Below are 21,598 nucleotides of genomic sequence, written 5' to 3'. Positions count from 1 at the left end.
AGGTCTTTCCTCAGTTTCTTTCTCTGTAAAGTAGCTGCAGGTTCCTGCCTCTCTTGTCTAATCGTTTCCTGGGCAGCATCTCCTCCTCTCGTTCCCCAAGATCATCCTTACATTCCATTACAGATGCTGCAACAGCCAGAACTTTATGGACTGGTACCACCTAGTTCAGAACTGTGGCAAATCCAAACAGACTTGGAAAGTCCTTGAGTTTTAATTTTATTGGAAAAGCTTCTTCTATATCTGTGATGGCGAAACTATGGCACGCGTGCCACAGGTGCACGTGTAGCCATATTGGTGGGCACATGAGCTCAGCTCCAGCCAGCTGATTTTCGGGCCTTCTGGGCCCACCTGCAATAGGGAAACAGGTTGTTTCCTACCTCCGGAGGGCCTGGTGGGGGTGGGGAAGGCCTGTTTTTTGCTCATGCTCCAGAACCTTTCTAGGACTTGGGGGCCCCAAAATGGCCTTTCCCACCCACCAGGAGGCCCTCCGGAGGCCAGAAAGGGCCTGTTTGCCAACTTTTGGTCCCTCAGGTAGGTCCATTTTTCACTCTCCTCAGGCTCCAGAGCTTGCTAGGAGGCTGGGGAGAGTGAAAAACAGCCTTCCTCACCCTCCTGGAGGCCCTCCGGAGGCCAAAAACGGCCTATTTGCCAACTTCCGGTCCCACCGGAAATTGGCAAATGGGCCATTTCCGGCCTCTGCAGGACCTCCAGGGGGGAGGCTGTTTTGGTCCTCCCAAGGCTCCTAGAAAGGCTCTAAAGCCTGTGAGAGCAAATAACGGGCCTACTGGGCCCACTGTGCGAAAAGCGGGGGGGGAGCACATGTGTATTCATGGGGGCAGGGTGCATAGAATTATGGGCGTGGGCATGCACGTGACACCCCCCCCCACGCGACCCCCACTTTTGGCACGTGATGGCAAAAAGGTTCGCCATCACTGTTCTATCTCATCAACAGCTCTATGTGAGCAGAGTTTCTTTCCAGTTTAAGGATTGGGAGAGTTTTTATTTTTCTATACTGTATTCAGTCTGTGTTAGATCTTACTCTACAACAGGGGTGTCGAACTGAAGACCCGGGGGCCGGATTTGGGCTGGGGGGGGTGCTTAGATTTGGCCCACAGGGCCACCCTGGAAATAGCAGAGGACTGACCCACGGTGTCTCTGCCAGGAAAAACGGAGCTCAGGAGGGCTGTGTGCGGCCCTCCCGAGCTCTGTTTTCATTGGCAGAGCATTACAGGAGACTATCACAGCCAAAAACGGAGCTCAGGAGCCCATTTTCACTGGCAGAGTGCTCGGGCCACCACAGGCGCCCCCGACAGGAGTGACATTGAGCTGGCCACCCCCCCTGGCCATCCCTCACACCCCCACTGAGGTCAAACACAAGCCTGATGTGGCCCTCAATGAAATCAAGTTTGACATCCCTGCTCTACAAGATTTCTGTTTCCCATCTCCAAAGGGTAGAAAATCACCCTGTCCATTTTGTTCACAGCAGATTCTGGTATCCCAAAGAAAATCTCTTTGGAGGGGCTCCATGTGGTCCTGAAACTCTAGGTACCCCATCCTGCCTTCAACTAAGAAATGCATATCTTACACAAAAGTAGGAGGTTTGGAGATGTGAATAAGGTCCTAGGACGTGTCTCATTTAACAAATCTACCCCTCCCTGCCTCTTGAAAGAGAATGCAGTACATGAAAGAGACCGCACAATTTAGACACTCAGCAAGTTTCAGGCGCGGGAGGAAAATTATAAGGCCATTTACGGATGCCTGGAATTTATTTTTGAACTTTCTTGAACATATTATCAGCTAGAACACAGCTAGAATACATCAAACACATCATCATTTTACTGATCTTTGTCAAGAGACAAGCCTCATTTAGGTAGGGTTATTTGCCTCATATACCCAAGGGTGGGGGAATTTTATTACATTTTTAAACTTTCATGGTTTAGAGATGCATGGGAAAGTCTTGTTGAAAAAAGGGAAATGTGGGCCACTGTTTCTAAAACCCGCCCGTCTGCACTTTGGGCTGGTGACTGCTGAGGAAAACATCTGTTCCTTTAGCAGTTGAGGGTTGGGGTGTGGGCCCTAAAAATGAATGCTTGGTTAGTTCTAGAGAGGAAACGCAGACAGGAGGAAATAGAGTGGCAAAGTCAAAGCCCAGCATTCTGGTGCATTCTTGAAGTCTTAGACTGCAGCTCCTATTTTCCCAATCTCTCTAGTCAGGGGTGAAATGCTCCCGGTTCAGACCGCATCACCCGATCTGGTAGCGATGGCGGCAGGGGGTTCGGAGAACGGGTAGCAAAAATCCCTGCCCCCGCCCCATGCCCAGCTGAGCTGCGCGATCATCAGAGGTGTTTTTTTTTTAACTTTTAAAAGCATTTTTCCTTCGGCCGAAAAAAGGCTTTTAAAAGTAAAAAAAAAAAGCCTCTGATGATTGGGCGGCTCAGCTGGGATCGTCAGAGCCTTTTAAAATTTGGCAAAGAGGTTGTAGAAAAAATGCTTTTAAAAGGCTCCTCTGGTGAGCCCAGCTGAGTTGCCTGTTCGTCAGAGGCTTATTTTTCTTTTAAAAGCATTTTTTTTGCCTTTAAAAGAAAAAAAAAGCCTCTGACGATTAAGTAACTCAGCTGGGATCGTCAGAGGCTTTTAAAAGCATTTTTTAACAACTTCTTCGGCCGAAGAGGTTGTAGAATAAATGCTTTTAAAAGTAAAAAAAAAAAGTTGACCATGCCCACCCAGTCACATTCCCCCCCCCCCCCCCAAGAACTGGTAGTAACAAATTTTACATTTCACCACTGTGTCCACTGGATGTAGAGAACACAGAGTGAGATCTAGTTGCCTCTTGGAAAAGCGCCTTTGTATCCTGGAAATATAGGTTGCCTCTGCCATGGAGGGCTCTGGTTATATCTTGCCTCAGCTCGGGAGAAGCCAAAGCAATAGCTAGCATGTGGCATACAGCTAATCCTTGATTTATAACCAAGGGTGAAATGCTCCCGGTTCGGACCGGATCAGCCAATCTGGTAGCGATGGTGGCTGATGGTTAGGAGAACCGGTAGCAAAAATCCCTGGGGCCCCCGCCCATGCCCACCCAATTGCAGCTTGCTCGCTTGCGGTAAAAAAAGATTTTAAAAAAAAGGCTCTGTCGATCATAGCTGATCATCAGAGCCTTACTTTTAAAAACATTTTTTTACAACCTGTTTGGCCAAATAGGTTGTAAAAAAATGCTTTTAAAAGGTTAAAAAAAGCTCTGATGATCACAGCTGAGCCGCGCGATCGTCAGAGCCTTTTTTTTACTTTTAAAAGCATTTTGTAACAACCTATTCGGCCAAATAGGTTGTAAAAAATGCTTTTAAAAGTAAAAAAAAATTGCTCGCCACAGCTGATCACCCCCCCGCGTGTTGTTCTACTTTCTCCATGCCTCCTTTTGGCATGCACTGTGCACACACGCACACCTCGCATTTGGTGTGTGGTGCGCACTAAGCATGCGCACACAGCACACATGCACAGCCAGCGAACCGGTAGTAAACCGGTTCAGATTTCACCACTGCTTACAACCATTCATTTAGCAACTGTTCGAAGTCACAACACCATTGAAGAAAGTTACTTGTTTGCAAGAGTGGTGAAAGCTACGTGACCAGTCATCTCCTCACACAATCTTCACAGCATCTCCACAGTCAAGGGAACAAAATTTGGGCACCCGGCAACCTGAATATATTTAGGACAGTTGCAGCCTCCCAAAGTAACGCGATTCTCCATTTACAACTTCTCTCAAGCTGTCAATGGGGAAAGCTGGATTTGTTTAATGACCATGTGAGCCACTTAACATCTGCAGTGAATCGCTTAGTAATCATGGCAGGAAATTAGAAAGGGCGTAAAATCAGGTGTGACTTAATTAACCTTGCTCAGCAATGGAAATTTGTAGTCATAAGTTGAGGACTAGCTGTATGGTACATGATATAATTGGATTGTGGTATCACTGTTGCAAATGCCTGTCAGATAGTTTACTCATTTATGAAATGAAACTTTTTTCTGTTCATAATGTCTGGAATATATTCATGGTTTCCCCCTAAAAGACCATGAGAAAGAAAGATAAATGTTCTCTCCACAGGAGCTGAAAAATGTAGGTGACCTGTCATTTTGTATAGATTCTGTTGATTTTATCAGGATTTGGGGTTGTGAAAGACTCGTGTGTTTTAATTATCTGAGCATCTTGATTATTGCTAGATACCTGCCATTGTTGGCTTCTAACTACTACAACTACTACAACTACTATAACTTCTAACTACTACCCTCAAAACGACGCTATAGAGCACTGCACACCAGAACAACTAGACACAAGAACAGTTTTTTCCCGAAGGCCATCACTCTGCTAAACAAATAATTCCCTCAACACTGTCAAACTATTTGCTAGATCTGCACTGCTATTGGTCTTCTCATCGTTCCCATCACCCATCTCCTCTCACTTATGACTGTATGACTGTAACTTTGTTGCTGGCAATCCTTATGATTTATATTGATATACTGACCATCAATTGTGTTGTAAATGTTGTACCTTGATGAACGTATCTTTTCTTTTATGTACACTGAGAGCATATGCACCAAGACAAATTCCTTGTGTGTCAATCACACTTGGCCAATAAAAAAAAAATAAAAAAAATTCTAACACTTTTTATTTTGCATTCATTCTGCAACTTCCTTTCTAAGACCAATACATTTATTGTGTCATAATGTTCAGTTCATTATGTCCAAGACAACTTATTCTTGGTTTCCTATAACATGGTCTTATCAGGTATGCTTACATTTCTGGTGTCTGAAATGTGGTATTTCCTTTGAATTTTGACAGAAGAAGGAAGAGGTTGTTTCCATAGCATTTGTTATTGCTGCTGACATCCAGTTTCATCTGCTTTTTAGTCTAACAGTGACCTCTGGAGTCTGGAATCCGACAGGGTTACTTAACATCAGCGGGATTTATTCCATAGGTCACCAACAAGACAGATGTCTTCTTCCAGGAAAGGAAACGGCCAGGGTATTTTCCTGGCTTTGGCCAGGCTGTTGGGCGTTCCAAACCAAGTGGCATAAAGGAGACAAATGAAATCTCAGGTGATGATTGGTTTGTTTTTATTCAAATTTATCAGCCACCCAACTCCAATGATTATAAGCAGGGGTTATTTTAGCAAGGGGTTCTCTGCCTGGTTGCTGGGTGGGTGTGGGCGTGGCTTAGTCGGCCTCTTGCGCCACAGCGGGGGGGGGGGCATTTTTGCCCTCCCTGGGCTCCAGAAGCATTCTTCGAGCCTCCAGGAGGGCGAAAACAGCCTCCCAGGCTCCGGAGGCCCTCTGGAGGCCAGAAATGGGCCTGTTTCTGACCTTCCCGAACTTTTGGTAGGCCCATTTTTCGCCCTTCCCGAGCTTCTGCCCGTACCCTGCATCCAAAACCTGCTGCTTGGTGACTCCTGGGGGGGGGCAGGGGGAGCAGCTAGGAGTCGGATTTCGGGGGGGTGTCTCCGAACTGCACAGAAAAAAAAAAGCCTCTGATGATCGCACAGCTCAGCTGGGATTGTCTGAACCTTTTAAAAGCATTTTTTCTACAACTTCTTTGGCCGAAGAGGTTGTAGAAAAAATGCTTTTAAAGGGTTCTGATGATCAGGCAACTCAGCTGGGATTGCCAGAGGAGCCTTTTAAATGATTTTTTTTACAACCTCTTTGGCAAAAGAAGTTGTAGAAAAAATGCTTTTAAAAGATTTAAACGATCCCAGCTGAGCTATGCGATCATCAGAGGCTTTTTAAAAAAAAAAAAAATTAAAAGCATTTTTTTAGCCAAAGAAAAAATGCTTTTAAAAGTAAAAAGAAAACCTCTGATGATTGCGTGGCTCAGCTGGGCATGAAGGGGGCAGAGATTTTTGCTACCGGTTCTCTGAACCACCCACCGCCATCGCTACCGGATTGGGCGATCCGGTCCAAACCGGGAGCATTTCACCCCTGGTTTCACCCTTTGACCACTAGAATTCCCTTTTGTGCTAAAAATCTGTTTCTGTATTAGGTGTATATTCCAATTTTTTTCAGGAACTCAAACTGCCATGCCTAGTGCTCCCTCTTTTTGTTTCTCATACAGTTGTGGGTAGTTTTAATACAACTAAATTTGAGAGGACTTTCCCCAGAAAAGAAAGATATTTAAATTAATTTAAATGAAATCTTAGCATGGCTTTGCCATTGTCTACATACCCTGAAAAGCATCTGCTTGTGAAACCCTTTTTTTTGCCAGGTCCCAAGCTCACCATGGAACAATTTTTGAACAAACTTCCAAAGTCACTGGTTCGAGATGGGCAAGTGATAGATATCCGGGAAGATCTTAAAAAGACCCTTCAGGTAAGATGCTCCCCCTCTCTAATTTTGCATCCCCCTCTTCAAAGCTCCTGTTGTGGTCCGCCAGCAGCCTGCAGAGCTGGCAACGGAGTCAGACAGTGATGAGGCTGGGGAAGGTCCGGATGAGGGCTCTGAGTCAGAGGCTGAGGTAGGGCCTGGGCTATCGGGGAGTGAGCCTCCAGAGACTAATAGTAATGAGGCAGAGGAACAGGTGGAGCCTGTTCCTAATGCACGCATGAGAAGAGCTGCCAGAAGGCAAGAGCAGCTCAAGCAAAGAGGACAACTCGGAATAAGGCCAAGAAATGATTGGCCCCTCCCATAAGGCTTAAAACAGACCAGCAACGGCATTTGGGCTTTGCTGGAAAACAACGTTGGTAGTTCCGTCTTCTTGCATTTATTTTTGTATCGGTATCTTCTGAATGTTTGCCAAGAAAGGCCTTCGGCTGTTTGCCTAATTGGACCAAGGTTTCTGATAGGACTGAGGAATTTGTGTTGGGAGGAATTTGCTTTAATTTAGTTAAACTACGCTGAGAATGAAGTAATTCTCAGCTGTTCGAATAAAGTTTGTTTTTTCACTGACTGAGTTTCCTACTACCTACTTGGGCCTGGGGTCACAACAGCTCCAAAAAACGAATAACAACCGAGATCTCAAAAAGCTATTTAGAATGATTAACCAAGCCTTCTTGTTCTTTACTAAAATAGCTCTAGTAAAGAACGCTTCCTTTCTTTTTGATCTTTAAACATGTGGGCTGCTTGACCAGAAGGGCATCATCTGACTTAATGTCTCTTTAGGGCATTCCAACATTGGCCTACATTTCCCTCTTTTGCTTCCAGGGCCTGGATGGAGCACAAAGCCACGAAGTAGTTTTGGTGGAGACGCCCAGCCTCACAGCACTGAGGAAGAGGTAAACGGATGAAGACTATTGCTTAACATAGTGTAAGCCGCCCTGAGTCTTCGGAGAAGGGTGGGATATAAATTAAAAAAAAAACAAAAAAACAAGTCTTTAGAACAGGGGAGTCAAACTTGATTCCATTGAGGGTCGCATCAGGGTTGTGTTTGACCTCGGGGTGGGTGGGGAGAAGGGGGGGCATGGCCAGGGTGGGTGTGGCCAGCTTGACATCACCCCTGTTGGGTGCCTGTGGTGGCCTGAGCACTCTGCCAGCGGAAACAGGCTCCCGAGCTCTGTTTTCGACTGCCGCAGCCTCCTGCAAGCCTCTGACAGTGAAGACGAAGCTCCGTCTTCACTGGCAGAGGGTTATAGGAGGCTGCGGCAGCCGAAAACAGAGCTTGGGAGCCTGTTTCCGCTGGCAGAAGCACTACGAGCCAGTTCTTCACTGTTTCCTGGGCGGCCCCGCTGGCCACATCTAAGTACCCCGCAGGCTGGCTCCGCCCGCAGCCCTCCCGAGCTCCGTCTTCACTGGCAGAGGGTTGTAGGAGGCTGCGGCAGCCGAAAACAGAACTCGGGAGCCTGTTTCCGCTGGCAGAAGCACTGCGAGCCAGTTCTTCACTGTTTCCTGGGTGGCCCCGCTGGCCACATCTAAGTACCCCGCAGGCTGGATCCGGCCCCCGGGCCTCGAGTTTGACACCCCTGCTCTAGAATCCTCACTGGTTCTTTTCCTCAGAATGTCTCCTCATTATGGCAGAACTCCAAACCTCAAGTAAGCTGGAGTAGCATCAGGAAGTCCTTTTAGCCTCGTTTTGAAGTGCAATCCTACATGCGATCAAGCACCTGTTTTATATATGGAACCCTCTGAGCTAGGATTCCGGGACGGAGATGATGGATTGCTTGAGACCGTGGAAAGTCTCGTGGCTAGGAAATGTAGATAAAATGGACTTAAAATGGATCAGTTTGGAGGTCTGAATCCATCTCCTTCCTTATCCCTGATTTTACAAGGATATAAATCTTGTGTGACATTGCCAAAATTCTTTTTTTTTTTTTTGTGAAAAAGAAATGTTAGTGTTCATTTGGGCTCCCTCCCCCTTCTCTTTTGTACATCATCCTCTTATCATTTTCAGAGGATAGCTTATATAAATCGATCAATCCAACAAGCAAATCTGAAAGAATTGGGGGCATTTTTAAGAAAGTTTGGCTCCTTTTCCTCAACCGTACGAGGTATTAGCATGCCAAGTCTCAATAACCAACCCAATTAAGTAGGCTGAATTTATGCTTTGGCTTCCTTTTCTATTCTAATCCCATTATGCACTTAATCTGTCCCGAGAAGCTGAGTCTCCCATATTTTATCATTTAGTAACTCTCCACCCCACCCCACCCCCGACATGTGCAGGCCACTGTTTTCCCCGAGACTGTTTTGCGTGCTAGAGTGAGGGATTGTGGGTGCTAAAGATTTGTGTGCCAAAAACAAAACCAGCATAAATTACATAAAGAAAAGGTTTAGTAGCCTTCTTCAGTCCACATGTCTTGGGATTGTAGCATGATTAAAAGCTCTGCTTTCTGGGAATGGTAGACCCAACACATCTGGAGAATGTTAGGACAGAACTATATCTATTTTTTAAAGAGGACGATCCCACCTACCAGTGTGCCTGGGTTGTTCTGCTCTCCTTAAAGAAACCATGGTTTCCATCACCGTCTCCCTTTAACACCTAGACTGGAAGGGAAGCAGAAGACAGAGGGGCCTGACGGCAACATTTCAACTCTTCGGATAAAGTCGGAGGATGGAGAGAAGACATACATTGTCAAAATGTCCTTCGCGGAGACTATTGGAGACTTGCGACAACATCTTGCTCAGAATAGGTAGGAAGAAGAGTGGTTCTAGCAAAATTGGAGAATGATGGTAATTGTGGCAAACATCGGTTTGCACTGAAAAACAAGCCCCTGTCCCTGTTTTTGCATTTGAAGCTTCAAATTTGCCAACTGTAATATCAAGAAATAAAAGAGGCTTGGGAGCATTTATTAATCATGGGTTCAGAACCAACTTTAGTCTCCTGCAGTTTGGTGTAGGTTGTTCCTGAATGTTAACCAGTGGTGGGATTCAACCGGTTCGGGCCGGTTCACGTGAACCGGTAGTTAAATTGCTGGCTGGCCCCACTCCTTCCTGCCCCGCCCCTTCCAGGAGTCCCCACGCACCCTATTTTGGCTCCCAGGTAAGTGCAAGGAGCCCTCCTAGGCCCAAAATGGGACACGGGGGGTGCGGCATGCCCCCCTTTGCCCCGTTTTCACTCCCAGGCAGATTCAGGGAGGCCTCCTAGGCCCAAAATGGGGTGCATGAGGGCATGTTTCCCCCCCGTGACCCATTTTTGCTCCCGGGGGTGTAGGAGGCTGACACACATCCTATCACATCCCCTGCCTGTCACCTCCATTGGCCACACCCACCAAGGCCATGCCCACCCAGTCGGTCATTAAGGCAGAGAAGAGGTTGTTAAATTATTTGAATCCCACCACTGGTGCCAACCATTTCACTAGATCCTGGCTTCCTCCCACTGCAATCACAATATTCGGAGCAAATGAGAAATAGTTGTTTGCAAGCCATAGATCAGTGATAGTCAACCTGGTCCCTACCGCCCACTAGTGGGCATTCCAGCTTTCATGGTTTGTCCCATACTGAAGTACTTTCCTTTTTTAAAATTTAATTGACTTTTTAAAAAAATTTCATAGCATTATTTAAAAACATTTTCATTAGGTTTTCATAAAATTCCCCATGACAATTTAAATTTCTGAAAATATACTATTTGTATCACCCGCACATAAGTTTAGTTCATGTTACGTAAGTGAAACTAAATGGCGCTATAGTGTGACCACAAACAAAAGAGCCTCATCCCAGAATAGTTCGCGCATCTCTCCCCACACCACCCAGCTGTAACAGACAAGGAGAGCTTGTAGCCGGCACCCCCCCCAAACCCAATCCACGATGCGCGAGAGGCATGCACAGATGACGATACACTTTATAAATCACCATTACTGTGGAACCAGTGGGCAGTTAGAAAATTTTACTACTAACAGAGATACAAAAGTGGGCGCTAGGTATAAAAAGGTTGACTACCCCTGCCATAGGTGGAGGCAATGTATTGTGACTTGCTGTTTTGGAAAGAAAGGAAGAGGATTAGTTTTCAGCATAAAATTGAGGAGGTGGGATAATGTCCTCCCTCCCTCCCTCCCGCCTCCCGCCCTCCCTTCCTTCCATGGTGTCCAGTGGTTGGAATGCAAAATTGCAGCCTAACTCTGCTCACTGCCAGCAGTTCAACCCCTGACAGGCTCCAGGTTGACTCAGCCTTCCATCCTTCCGAGGTGGGTAAAATGAGGAACCAGATTCTTGGGGGCAAGAAGTTGACTCTGTAAAACCGCTGAGAGAGGGCTGTCAAGCACTGTGAAGCGGGTCTCTAAGTCTAAGCGCTAATGCGATTGCTAAAACTGAATTCAGAAAGGTCACCGGATTGGAAACATTGGGCAGATGTGAAGTGAATCTGTCTTACCAACCTGGTTCTATTCTTTTCTAGGGGCGAAGCGCTGGAGCCCTATGAGATCCTCACCACGTTTCCCCTTCGGGTATATAACGACAATGCCGTGACCCTGGAGGAATGTGGGCTGGTCCCCAACGCATTCCTTCTGCTGAGGAAAAAACTCTCTCCCAGCAAAGCAGGCGGGGAATAGCTGTAATGGTTCACAGTAGATGATGCATCGGATTTTGGCTGCCATTCAGCTAGGATGTTGTGTGCCTTCTTCTCCTTCTCCAAGGTAACTGCTCGGATACGAGCCAAAGGCCTTAACTGTATGAAAGCAGACCCAGGGAGGAAACAAGTAAAACTTGTAGTTCCAGCTACACAGGTTAGAACTAGCCACTGTATTCTGCCTGATGCCCCACCCCTCCCTTGTCCCCCAAGTAAACAAGCCAGGGCAAACATACTAAAGGAATGTTGAATGGCTTACATAGAGAGCAGTGTTTCGTAAACATTACACTGTGGACTTCAACTCCCAGAATTCCCCAGCTTTATGCAACACTTTTCTTTCCGATCCTGACACAGGCAAAGACTTTAGCCCTTACTCGTCTCCTTCTACTCAGCCAGGAAGGAACTGAAATAAATTGGCCTTTATTACCATTCCTTTAGGAACGTTCAGTCTATTTCCGCAAGAAAAACAGTTGGGCGGTCAGTGCCCAGCTGGCAACTTCTTGAACATCTATTTCCGCAAGAAAAACAGTTGGGCGGTCAGTGCCCAGCTGGCAACTTCTTGAACATCTATTTCCGCAAGAAAAACAGTTGGGCGGTCAGTGCCCAGCTGGCAACTTCTTGAGCATCGTAAAGCTTTTGTAAAACACAATACCCATTTGGGGCATCACCCCTGCCAGGCAAGATATGGCACCGTTTTCTTTGTACTCCCAACTGTTGTAAATCCTAAGCAGGAAAAGCAGACATTTCTGGATCCTGTTCTACCCTATAAGGACATCCTGAAAATCATCAAAGGGGACCAGAGAGCTGAGGGAGAGCTTTGTCTCTGTGGGCAGATTTAAAGTATGGAGCAGACAAGTACCCGAAGCCAAGGAGAACCAGAGTGGTCCAGCTATTTATTTATTTTTTCCCCTGGAACAGCTGCAAGTGCTAACTACGAGCTTTCCTCAGTTGTGTCTCTCTGGATGTCACAAATTTAGCTCCCAACTGCCCCCTACTCCATTTCTTTTGGTTCTTCCAGTTAGGAGATTATGAGAATCAACATATCTGAATAGGAGTTGAGTGGGAGTGACCGAGTGCAATAATGCAACCAGTTCCGGGCAACTTCCTTCTCATTGTTTGTCTTGTCCTTCAACAGAAAGCGTTTTATGACTTACCTAACTAAGCCTTTTATTACTCATTGTAGCTATTACTGTAGGTAAAATGAGGTATTCAGATAGTTTGTTAAGTCCAAAAGTAAGCTTATTTTTTACTGTTGTCCCTAGTTTTTTGCCCACTGGGTCCCATTTTTTGAACAGGTTAATTTCCCTATCCTTTTATAGAATTCTTTATTGGCCAAGTGTGATTGGACACACAAAGAATTTGTCCTTGGTGCCTATGCTCTCAGTGTACATAAAAAGCCAAGATACATTCATGAAGAATCATAAGGTACAACACTTAATGATAGTCATAGGGCACAAATAAGCAATTGGGAAACAATCCATCTCAATATAAATCGTAAGGATACAAGCAGCAAAGTTACAGTCATGCAGTCATAAGTGGGAGGATATGGGTGATAGGAACGATGAGAAAACTAATAGTAATAGTAATGCAGCCTTAGTGAATAGTTTGAGTGTTGAGGGAATTATGTTATCTATTTGGATGAAGACTTGAAGCATTAAGCAACGGGCATCTTCTGGGTCTTTGTAGAGGTTCAGAAGAAGGCAGGCTAGATTTCTTCAGCATCCACGTCTTCTGCCAATACCCAGTATTTCCTCCCTTGGGGTTTGGACCATCCAGAATTATAGCAGGGTAGGGATTGAATTATGCATTAGAATTCCTCTCCTTGTAGCAGCAGTTCCTTTCATGCAGAAAGCTACATGAGCAAATAGAAGGCTTTAATAATTAAAAACACATTTTGCCAGCAACGGCATCTATAGTGGTATGGTGTTATATAAGCCCAGGCACTGTGTGTGCAAGGCCTTTCTGACCAGGAGGAATATCTTAAAACATTCCTCCTAAGCCTGCCACAAAGTTGCAGATATGTATTCATTACACAAAAGATACGCTAGATCAAGGGTCTCCAACCTTGGCAACTTTCAGACTTGTGGACTTCAACTCCCAATACTCTGGGAGTTAAAGTCCACAGGTCTGAAAGTTGCCAAGGTTGGAGACCCCAGTGCTAGATGGTTGATTTTTTTTTAACTTTAAAAATCAGTTCTTGGTGCTACTAAACCACAGTTGTTTCAGCACAACTTACTTTTGCTACGCACATAAGATGCTTGCAGTCAACTCAGCTGGTATCTTCCCAGAAAGTGCTGTTGGGTGGACAAATGCTTCATCATCATGAGAATATGTCTCTTAATCACTACAATAGCCTGCCACCCTGGATCCATAAAGTTTGACAAATTGTGGTTACCGTTAGGGCTGATGGCTGCCGTGTGGGCCTCATCTGGGTTTTTACCGAACAGATGTGGTAAGCCTAATACTCAACTGAAGGTGACTCTTTAGAATCTGTAAAAGCTAAGAATGCCAGAGCAAGTATTTTGCCATTGATCTCAGCTGCAAAAAAGCAGTTAAGTTGGCTTCTGGTTTTCAAGACCTGGTGCCAATCTCCCGATGTTTAAAAATAATGATGCTGGGTTTTCAACCAGAATTTTTAGAAAGTATTCTGTGTGATGGCATTTGGACCATAAACATACCAAAAATATTCCCATTGGACAACGCCCTCATTAATAACTGTATGCTCAGCCAACATTTGCTTAAACGTGGTATACTTAACTGTAGTTAGTATCTTAACTGACTGACTTTACATAACAAGCCAAGCCCAATATGATTTAGGGTTTGGGTTTTGCATGTTGTACTCAGATGTGTTTCTCCACACACACCCCTTTCTCCCCTTGAACAATAGACTTATTCTCCAAATGTTTATCTGTACTGTAACCAAAGCAGCATTGTCTGCGTACAAGAGGGAAGTTGTAGTAAGCCAATTTAGCCATAGTCCAACTGAGTTTCCCACCTACACTTAGTTTGGGTGGGGGGGGGAAATGAATAACATGTACCATGAACAAAGGAACTTTTTTTGACAACTTCTTATACAACCGTGAAGTGCAACAGCAGCTGACATTTTATATTTACTTACTACCTCCTCTCTGGGAGGCAAAGAGAAGGATGCTGATTGGTCCTTAAAGCAAGAGGGCAGGATGCATTAACGTCTTCTTGAGAAATGCTGTCAAGTATTTATCTATCTATTTCTTGTCCCTTTTGCATTATTTTCACTAAAAGGCAACCTCGCACATTGCCTCATACTTCAGTGCTAGAGAAATATTGTGCAAAGTCTCTTTCCTGGGAAAAAAAACCTGGCTACTGAACTGTGGGACACAGGGGACAATTTTCACAGCACAAAAAAGTGTAATGACAGTCTCACATTACAAATGGTTGCAAAAAGCCCAAACACTAAATCCTATTTTAGATACAACCGGCTCAAGGTTGACTCAGCCTTCCAAGGTGGGTAAAATGAGGACCCAGATTGTTGGGGGCAATAGGCTGACTCTGTAAAAAACTTAGAGAGGGCTGTAAAAGGCCTATATAAGTCTAAGTGCTATTGCTATTCCTATTGCTACATATCGCTGTAGGAGGCAGTTGTGCCAAACACTTCCTTGCACTTCTGCCATTGTTCCGGTACATTTGGGATTTTTTAAAAAAAAGATAATATTGCCCAACTATAACAATGAAAGTAATCGAGTTGCTAAGAGTTAGAAAACAGATTTCTAAATGAAGCATTCAATGTAGCATCCAATTAGACCATAATAAAAAAAGCACAGAACCACAGCGATGCAGGTTTTTAGCAATATTTAATGGCATCTTAACAAAAACATGGCTGTTTTAAATTTTAAATTTTGCTTTCAGAAATAATAAAAAAAGAAAAGAAAATGCACTTGGTCCAAGTTTGCAAAAAGCCAGTTCCAAAAAAGGGGAAGCAGGAAACCAGCTGAGGCTAAAATAGAGTGGAAATTGCCTTCCCCTCTTGGGGAGCAGGGATGGTTTTTTTTTCCATTGCCAGATGGGGCACAAGGAAAAAAGCACTAATGGGCTAGGAGAAATGCTCTTGCTGCCCTCTGGAGAACCAGTTTAAGAAAGGCTGAGCTACATCACCATGTTTTAAGACAGATACATACACACACTCCCTCCCCCCACCCCACTAACTGCCGGCAGAGAAGGCAACGGGAGCACAAAGCTATGTGCAGCACTTTTTGCATTGCTCGAAAAGAATAATCCCAGCAAGAGCAGATGTCTGTTGCTCTCTTTCCTGGGTTAAAATGAAAAAGGAACTAGGGGGAACTGACATTTGCACATTGAAGGACGTATGGTGATAAGAAGGGCAGAAGCAACCAGCTCTTCCCCCTTTAATACTAAGGGTGGTCTGAGCTTGAAAAAGAAAAGGGGGAGGGGAGGGAAAGGTAGCTTTCCAAGGTCCTTAATTAGAAGATTAGCATCAGTCTACTACCCCCATAGGCACGAGGAGAGGGGCCCAGCTGCATTCGAGGGTACACGCAGGTCTTTGGAGACCACAGTTAAAGAGGGAATGCAATTCAGAGGCAGTTGGAGAAGAGGTTTGGTCCCGCAGAGCCAACAATCACTTAGGAGGTGATCCATCTGGAATGCAGAATTTCCAAGTCCTGGATGGTTTTCATGTGGGGAGGTTTTTCACGTGGGGCAGGGAAGAAGCAGGCTCAGGCTAACTTCAGGAATTGCTGCAGGGTGTTCTGTTCCACGGCTTCCACAAACAGTTCGTAGTCCTGCCAGGTGGGAGAAAAGTAAACTAAAAAAATAGGGACATTATGCAGTGAAAGGCTAAGAATTTCTTAGCATCAAACCAAAACAGCCTCTGGAGCCAAACAGGAGAACAGCTTTCATTACAGAATGTTCAAAGCCCTGCTAAAGACCTGTTCTTGTGCCTCAAAATTGATTATATAGCCCTCTCCTTGGTAATCCTCTCTAGATACTTATCTTCACTTAACAACTGAGAGGTTAATCACATCAAAAGTAAGGTTTGAGGTAATACAATTATACTTACATTGCTTAAATACAGTTGATACTATTGCTTCTATGTACTTCGTCCCCTTCTATCACAAGAAAAACAATAATTTGGTGGAAACATCTGCAGAATCCCTGCAAGATACACCTAAAACCTTCAACTAAATGGCCTGTGGGTGCTTTGGCTCAGACACCAACCTGGGTGTGTATCCAGTCACAATTACTGTGAAAGCCACAAATATCTTATATATCACTGATGGTGAACCTTTGACGTCACTGTGTGCTGGCCTGCGTGCTGGAAGTGGCATGCGAAACAATCCTGTGAGGTATGCGCCGCCCTGCTGGCCTTCGTGCGCATGGGAGCGCCGATACTTGGAAGAGCAGCGGTCTGTTGCGCATGCGCAAGCCGGCACCCATAGCAGCATGGACGCGCACCCGACAAAAAGCTGGCCACCGCGCATGCGTGCAACATCAACCCGGAACTTCGGGTATTGGCCTGCACATGCATGATGGAACACCGCTCTTCTGGGTTCTGCCGCTCCTGCATGTGCAACGGCCAGCTGACCAGTGCGCGTGTGATCACAGGAACGCAGAATAGAAGCCAGCAAGGCTGCACACTCTTCACGGGATGGTTTTGTGTGCTGCTTCCGGCACGCGTGCCATAGGTTCACCAACACTGTTATATATCCTTGGCTGTCTTCCTTTTATAGCTGTTCTGTCTGATGCAAACTGAGTCATTCCCCACTATGAGCTTTTATTCAGGATTTGGTCAGAATAGAATAGGAATAGAATAGAGTAATAAAAAAAATAGAATGGAATGGAATGGAATTCTTTATTGGCCAAGAGTGATTGGACACACAAGGAATTATAAGGGACAGGCCTGCAACCTTCAGCATTAATACAGTCCGTACATGCTAGACAGTCTGAAAAATTCTTTTTTTCACAGAACAAGGCAATCACTCTGGCATGATGACATTTTCACAGTAAACGCCTTTTAACCTGCAGTATGTCACTTGTCAGTATCAGTATTAAGGCACAGAATTAGGGATTGTTTACAGATACTTTCAGGTAGAGGGAAAACGATAGTATCCTTATGCCCATAGGGCTGCTCCCTCTGCAAATGACCCTCTGACTTTGACAGGAATTTGCTCAGGGACATAATTTAGGTTGGAGTCAATATTCATTTTCCTCTCAAGGAGATGCATCACCATAGTCTATTAATATTTCCTCCTGCTGTCAGCAAACCAAATAACTCTTCCTCACCCTTACATTAACGATTCATTTTAGTCTGAGACATTTTGTAATAAGCACCTAAAAGAGTATGGAAATGTATAGAAAGAGATGGGATTTTCCCCTTCCTGTCCTAGCAAGATTCCCTGTCTAATTTCATGCCAAGCCCAGCAAGATTACAGCTTTCCTTTAACTTACTCAAGGGACTTTCACTGTAACAGGTGCTATTAAAAATGTTTGGAAATAGCAAGTGTTGCCCTACACTTCATATTTGAAAAAGGTCTGTTGACAAAAATTCATTTAAACATTTGCCAGAGGAGCCTAAATCTCCAGATGCAGAACCCCTCCAGATGTTGATGAACTACAACTCCTAGCGGCCCCAGCCAGCATGGCCAATATCAAGGGATGCTGGGAGTTGCAACTTAGCAATATTTGCAAGGTTAGAAGCTTCCTTTCACCATTCTAAATAATACAAAATGACACAAGTAAGAATACCACCGCAGTCATATTGCACATAAGGAGTTATTACTCTGAGCTACTTACACACAGTCCTTGTCATACAGGCCCTTCATTCATTTAGGATTAATATTGAAATCTTGGCCTAGTCACAAGATGAGGCTACTGGAGCCAGTATTCCATCCTATGATTGTAGATTAGCCTCTTATGTAAAACTACAAGTTAATTATTAAAATCAACTTGACAGCAAAGACAGGGAATTCTGGTTAACGCAAGGCCAACATGCATGGAGAGTACAGAGAGAAGAGCAACATTCATTCTCATTTAAAAGCGGCCAACAGAACTGAGCAAAGTCCAGGTTGAAAGCAAAAGAAACAATGAAGGCCAGAGATGAGCAATTAATGTAAAACAATTGTGAGAGACGCCAGATGGCAGCACTTAGCCAACCTTGGCTGATCTTTAGAAAGGGAAAAAATTGATCAAGCAGGGATGGGCATAATATTTACCCAGGAAATTCAAGATTGCAGCTCAGACTGGGAAGTTAAAAACGAAACACACCCTGGAAAAAAACGGTACTGGCAAGCCTCATCTGTATTGTAGCCAAATCCACGGATATTCCCATGCCAGGAGATTGACTCAAGGACATATTTACCATGATCATAGATGGCTCTTCATCCACCTCCAACTTTTTTATGCTCTCGCTAAAGGCTAGGGAGCTAGAAATCCTTTGCCATACATTTAGATCAATTAAACATCTACCAGCACATTTAGTTTCAACTAAACAAGAAACCAGCCAGTTCATTTTGTTGTGGAGGTAGTGGGCACCTCTTTTTTTTTTTTTTTTGGCCTTTGAGTCAGCTTTGACTGCCTGGACAAGTCTGCAGTTTTGTTGGCATGAACACATTGGCACAGTGAATAGTCAAATGAACCAGGATGCATTCAAGTGGTTCGTTCTTAATGAGATGCAAAACATTTAACGTTGCTACTGCTATCCCGGGGAAAACCTCTCCCAAACAGTAATGTACAATACAACACCTACTACCTACAGCCAGGGGTCACTCACCCCGCAGTAGTGGTCCCCATTGAAAATCTGGGGAGGAATGGCTTTGGGGTTGCCTGATTTGGTCCTCATTTCTTCCCGAAGGGCATTATCTTGGGAGATATCCACCATGATGTACTTGATGTTCTTTCCATCCAAGATCCTGGTCACTTCGCTCTGCTGGGATTTGATCTGTGGGGGCAGGCATATCAATGGTGGGGGGGGAGGAAAGAAGAGGAAGAGAAAAAGGGGAAGAGGGTGAATCACCCTGCATTGGGGATATGCAGAGGAGACAACTGAAATACGAAGAGCCAGAATCATACTTCCAGGGAATGAATCCAATCTTAGCTAAATTCAGGCAGAACAAGGAGATGGCAGCCCCCCCCCCAACAGGAGGAAGGATGGCTCCATGCCTGGGGATGGGAAAAGGAAGGAAGGAAGAAAGGAAAGGAGGGAGGGAGGAAAAGAGGGAGGGAGGGAGGAAGGAAAGGAGGGAGGGAGGAAGGAAGGAAGGAAAGGAGGGAGGGAGGAAAGGAGGAAGGAAGGAAAGGAGGGAGGGAGGAAATGGAGGGAGGAAGACTCGGGGAAGGAAGGAAGTGAGGGAGGGGGGAAGGAAGACTCCACGCCTCGGGGTAGGGGAAGAGCCTTTGGCAAAGGAAGACCCTCCCTCGCCTTTGTCACAGGATTGGATTTCTTCCCGTTCAGGTTTTCCTCAAATCGCTCCAGTGTCTCCAGTGGCATGGGCGGGAATTGGGAACCGAAAAGGAGTTGCTCCCCTTAACCCTTCAGGGAACCCACCCTGGCGGTGGGGGGGTGGGGGGAACCTACAGGGAAGAGAAGCCCACCTACAGCCAAGAGAGGCAAGATTCCTGGCCCGCCCTCCAGATGTTCTGGCTGGAGGATGCAGAGACGAGCACAGCTGGAAGAGCTGGCTGGGGAAGGGAGGCGAGAAACGGGGGAAGGAAAGTGCGGAGAGAGCAGGACCGTTTGGGACGGAGGGCGCGCAGGCAGCCCCCTCCCCAGGGGAAGAAGTGTGGAGGGGGGGAGAAGACCCCACCCCCGTAGGCAGCGCATACTGCAAAGGGGCGGCACCGACCTCCTGCACGGACGGACGGGCGCTGGTGAGTGGGGGAACTGGGGGGTGGCTTACCTCCCGAGAACCGGTCACCGAAGTGCTGTAGATGGTGAGACAGGCCATGGCTGCTGGTCGCTCCCCTCTCGCTGGGTCGCCCGCTGGGTGGGTGGAAGGATGGATGGGGAAGGAAGCGAAAGGGTGGGCAGGGCTCCGTTGCCTCCCCAACCCCAGCCGGCACGTGATCGCAGCTAGACCAATGGGGCGAGCGGGCGCGAGCATGCGGAACAGGCGGCACGCCAGGCTCTGCTCTCCGCCACCGGCTCAGCTGCGGTCAGAGGGGGCTGTTGGAAGGGTCGCCAGAAGAGTCGGAGGCTTCCTCCCCACTTCTCTTCCGGAGCTGCAGCCGCGGGCTCAAGCCGACCTCAGCCTCCTTGCAGCTCTTCCGGAGTCCCCCGCCCAGAACGCTGCTGGGGTGGCTGCCAAGGAAAGGGGGCGCCTACTCTGCGGGCGCGGAAGGTCTCTGACTCATCAACTGGCAGCGCTTCTTGACGTCTTTGTGTGTGCAAAATCAGGCGTAGTTGATGGAGAATAATTGTTCCACCGATCAGCTTAGACTCCGTTTCACACATTTTGCTTTTTTTTTTTAAAATACAAGTTCTTTATGCTTATTTGAGTTCCCGGTTGCATCTGGTTTACCAATCCCCGATCTTCCTATTTTCAGCTCGTTTTATTAGCAAAAATGGAAAATGGCAGCTATAAAAATAGGTGGGATTTTTTTTTAATTTCTTCTTCTTAGAAAACTAGGCAACTGCTATACTTTCACTCTTAGTGATTTTAATAACTTTTTAAAATTTTGAATGTAAATCGATTCGCAGAAGTTTTATTGCTACACTGAGTTTGCATCAATAAGAAATGTGTATAATTTCAATCAAAATACGTTTTCTAAATTTCTCATTTAAGAGTCAGATTAGGTCCAAAATCTCAGGGCTGGAATTCAAAACTTTCCATATTCAAAACTTTGATTAAAAGCAACTAGGTTAATTCTACAAAAACAAAGAACTTTTTTCTTTTTATTATTTTTAAAATAAATTTAATTTATTCTGAAAGAAATATGTTAAAACAATGAACGCAGTTGCAGCTTTTTCATAAAGGAAATATTCCTACTTTGAAAACGTAATGTAGAAATTGTGCAGTAAAACTGCAATCTTACAGTGAAATTCGGTGCAATATTTGTATTAAGGGTATACTTTTAAAAAAAGTAAAATGTTCTACTCTTTTGTAATAAAAATAACCAGCATATAAACATTTTCCTTGTCTGCAAACACAACAAAATGTTATACCCCTGAAATTTTCCCTACCTGTTCCAAAAGTTCAAGTCAAAATTTCTGTCAAATGCTGACAATAAAGCAGTTTTTGTCACAATTTTAGATCATAGCTTTACAAACATTCTCTCCTATTTTTTTGATTGAACTTTTACCATCCTTTAGTAAAAGTTCAATAAAAAATAGGGAATGTTTGTAAAGCTATGATCTTTACTAAAAGATAGTAAAAGTTGTCAAAATGTAGAATACTAGCTATTATAACTGTATTGCATCTGGAATGTACCAGAATTTGGGAAATAGCTGTCTGCAAACCAACAAATGTCAAATAATGTATGGACTGACAAGGGTGTGCATTATCACACTATTATGTATTCTAAAGCTTTAAAAGACTGTCAAGAAGGTATATTAATTAGTGGCATAATGGACTTGCCATGTCCAGATAGTCTATTAGCAAATAGCAACCATTGTTTATAGATTTATTCAATTAGGTT

General features: G+C 45.1%; 3 protein-coding genes across 6 annotated transcripts in view; 2 read left to right on the top strand and 1 right to left on the bottom strand.

Moving 5' to 3' along the window:
• UBXN11 (UBX domain protein 11) overlaps positions 1-13,008 on the top strand; it is a 29,534-nt gene extending 16,526 nt beyond the window's left edge. For all 3 annotated transcript variants that reach the window (XM_058196370.1, XM_058196368.1, XM_058196367.1), the window contains 5 exons: positions 4,968-5,088; positions 6,248-6,351; positions 7,183-7,253; positions 8,955-9,101; positions 10,802-13,008. In XM_058196370.1, the coding sequence (XP_058052353.1) occupies positions 4,968-5,088; positions 6,248-6,351; positions 7,183-7,253; positions 8,955-9,101; positions 10,802-10,955 (597 nt within the window). In that variant the 3' untranslated portion in view covers positions 10,956-13,008. The remainder of the gene's footprint in view (positions 1-4,967; positions 5,089-6,247; positions 6,352-7,182; positions 7,254-8,954; positions 9,102-10,801) is intronic.
• Positions 13,009-14,785: 1,777 nt separating this feature from the next.
• Positions 14,786-20,259, bottom strand: SH3BGRL3 (SH3 domain binding glutamate rich protein like 3). 2 transcript variants are annotated; one of them, XM_058195143.1, is made up of 3 exons: positions 19,861-20,259; positions 18,735-18,902; positions 14,786-15,770 (listed from the first exon to the last, which is right to left on the bottom strand). In XM_058195143.1, exons 1-3 carry the CDS (start codon positions 20,062-20,064, stop codon positions 15,693-15,695), a joined length of 450 nt encoding a protein of 149 aa, XP_058051126.1. In that variant the 5' UTR covers positions 20,065-20,259; the 3' UTR covers positions 14,786-15,692. The 2 variants fall into 2 exon arrangements, with proteins under 2 accessions (XP_058051126.1, XP_058051127.1); XM_058195144.1 differs by having other exon boundaries at positions 14,786-15,747; positions 19,861-20,230.
• Positions 18,911-21,218, top strand: LOC131204194 (uncharacterized). The gene is made up of 2 exons (XM_058195142.1): positions 18,911-19,831; positions 20,507-21,218. The coding sequence occupies exons 1-2, from the start codon at positions 18,923-18,925 to the stop codon at positions 20,579-20,581; spliced, it is 984 nt and encodes a 327-aa protein (XP_058051125.1). The 5' UTR covers positions 18,911-18,922; the 3' UTR covers positions 20,582-21,218.
• Positions 21,219-21,598: the final 380 nt, after the last annotated feature.

Source organism: Ahaetulla prasina, chromosome 10 (genome assembly GCF_028640845.1).
Source record: "Ahaetulla prasina isolate Xishuangbanna chromosome 10, ASM2864084v1, whole genome shotgun sequence".
Classification (NCBI taxonomy): Eukaryota; Metazoa; Chordata; class Lepidosauria; order Squamata; family Colubridae; genus Ahaetulla; species Ahaetulla prasina.
Note: the sequence above shows the minus strand (reverse complement) of the source record. Positions and strands in the feature narration are given on the sequence as shown.

Coding starts and splice junctions, on each gene's coding strand:
- LOC131204194 (XM_058195142.1), top strand. CDS start 18,923: ATGGTGGGGGGGGAGGAAAGAAGAGGAAGAGAAAAAGGGGAAGAGGGT. Junction 19,832..20,506: donor GCACGGACGGACGGGCGCTG/GTGAGTGGGGGA, acceptor TCCTATTTTCAG/CTCGTTTTATTAGCAAAAAT.
- SH3BGRL3 (XM_058195143.1), bottom strand. CDS start 20,064: ATGCTCGCGCCCGCTCGCCCCATTGGTCTAGCTGCGATCACGTGCCGG. Junction 18,903..19,860: donor CGGTGACCGGTTCTCGGGAG/GTAAGCCACCCC, acceptor CTGCCCCCACAG/ATCAAATCCCAGCAGAGCGA. Junction 15,771..18,734: donor ATGGGGACCACTACTGCGGG/GTGAGTGACCCC, acceptor CTATTTTTTTAG/TTTACTTTTCTCCCACCTGG.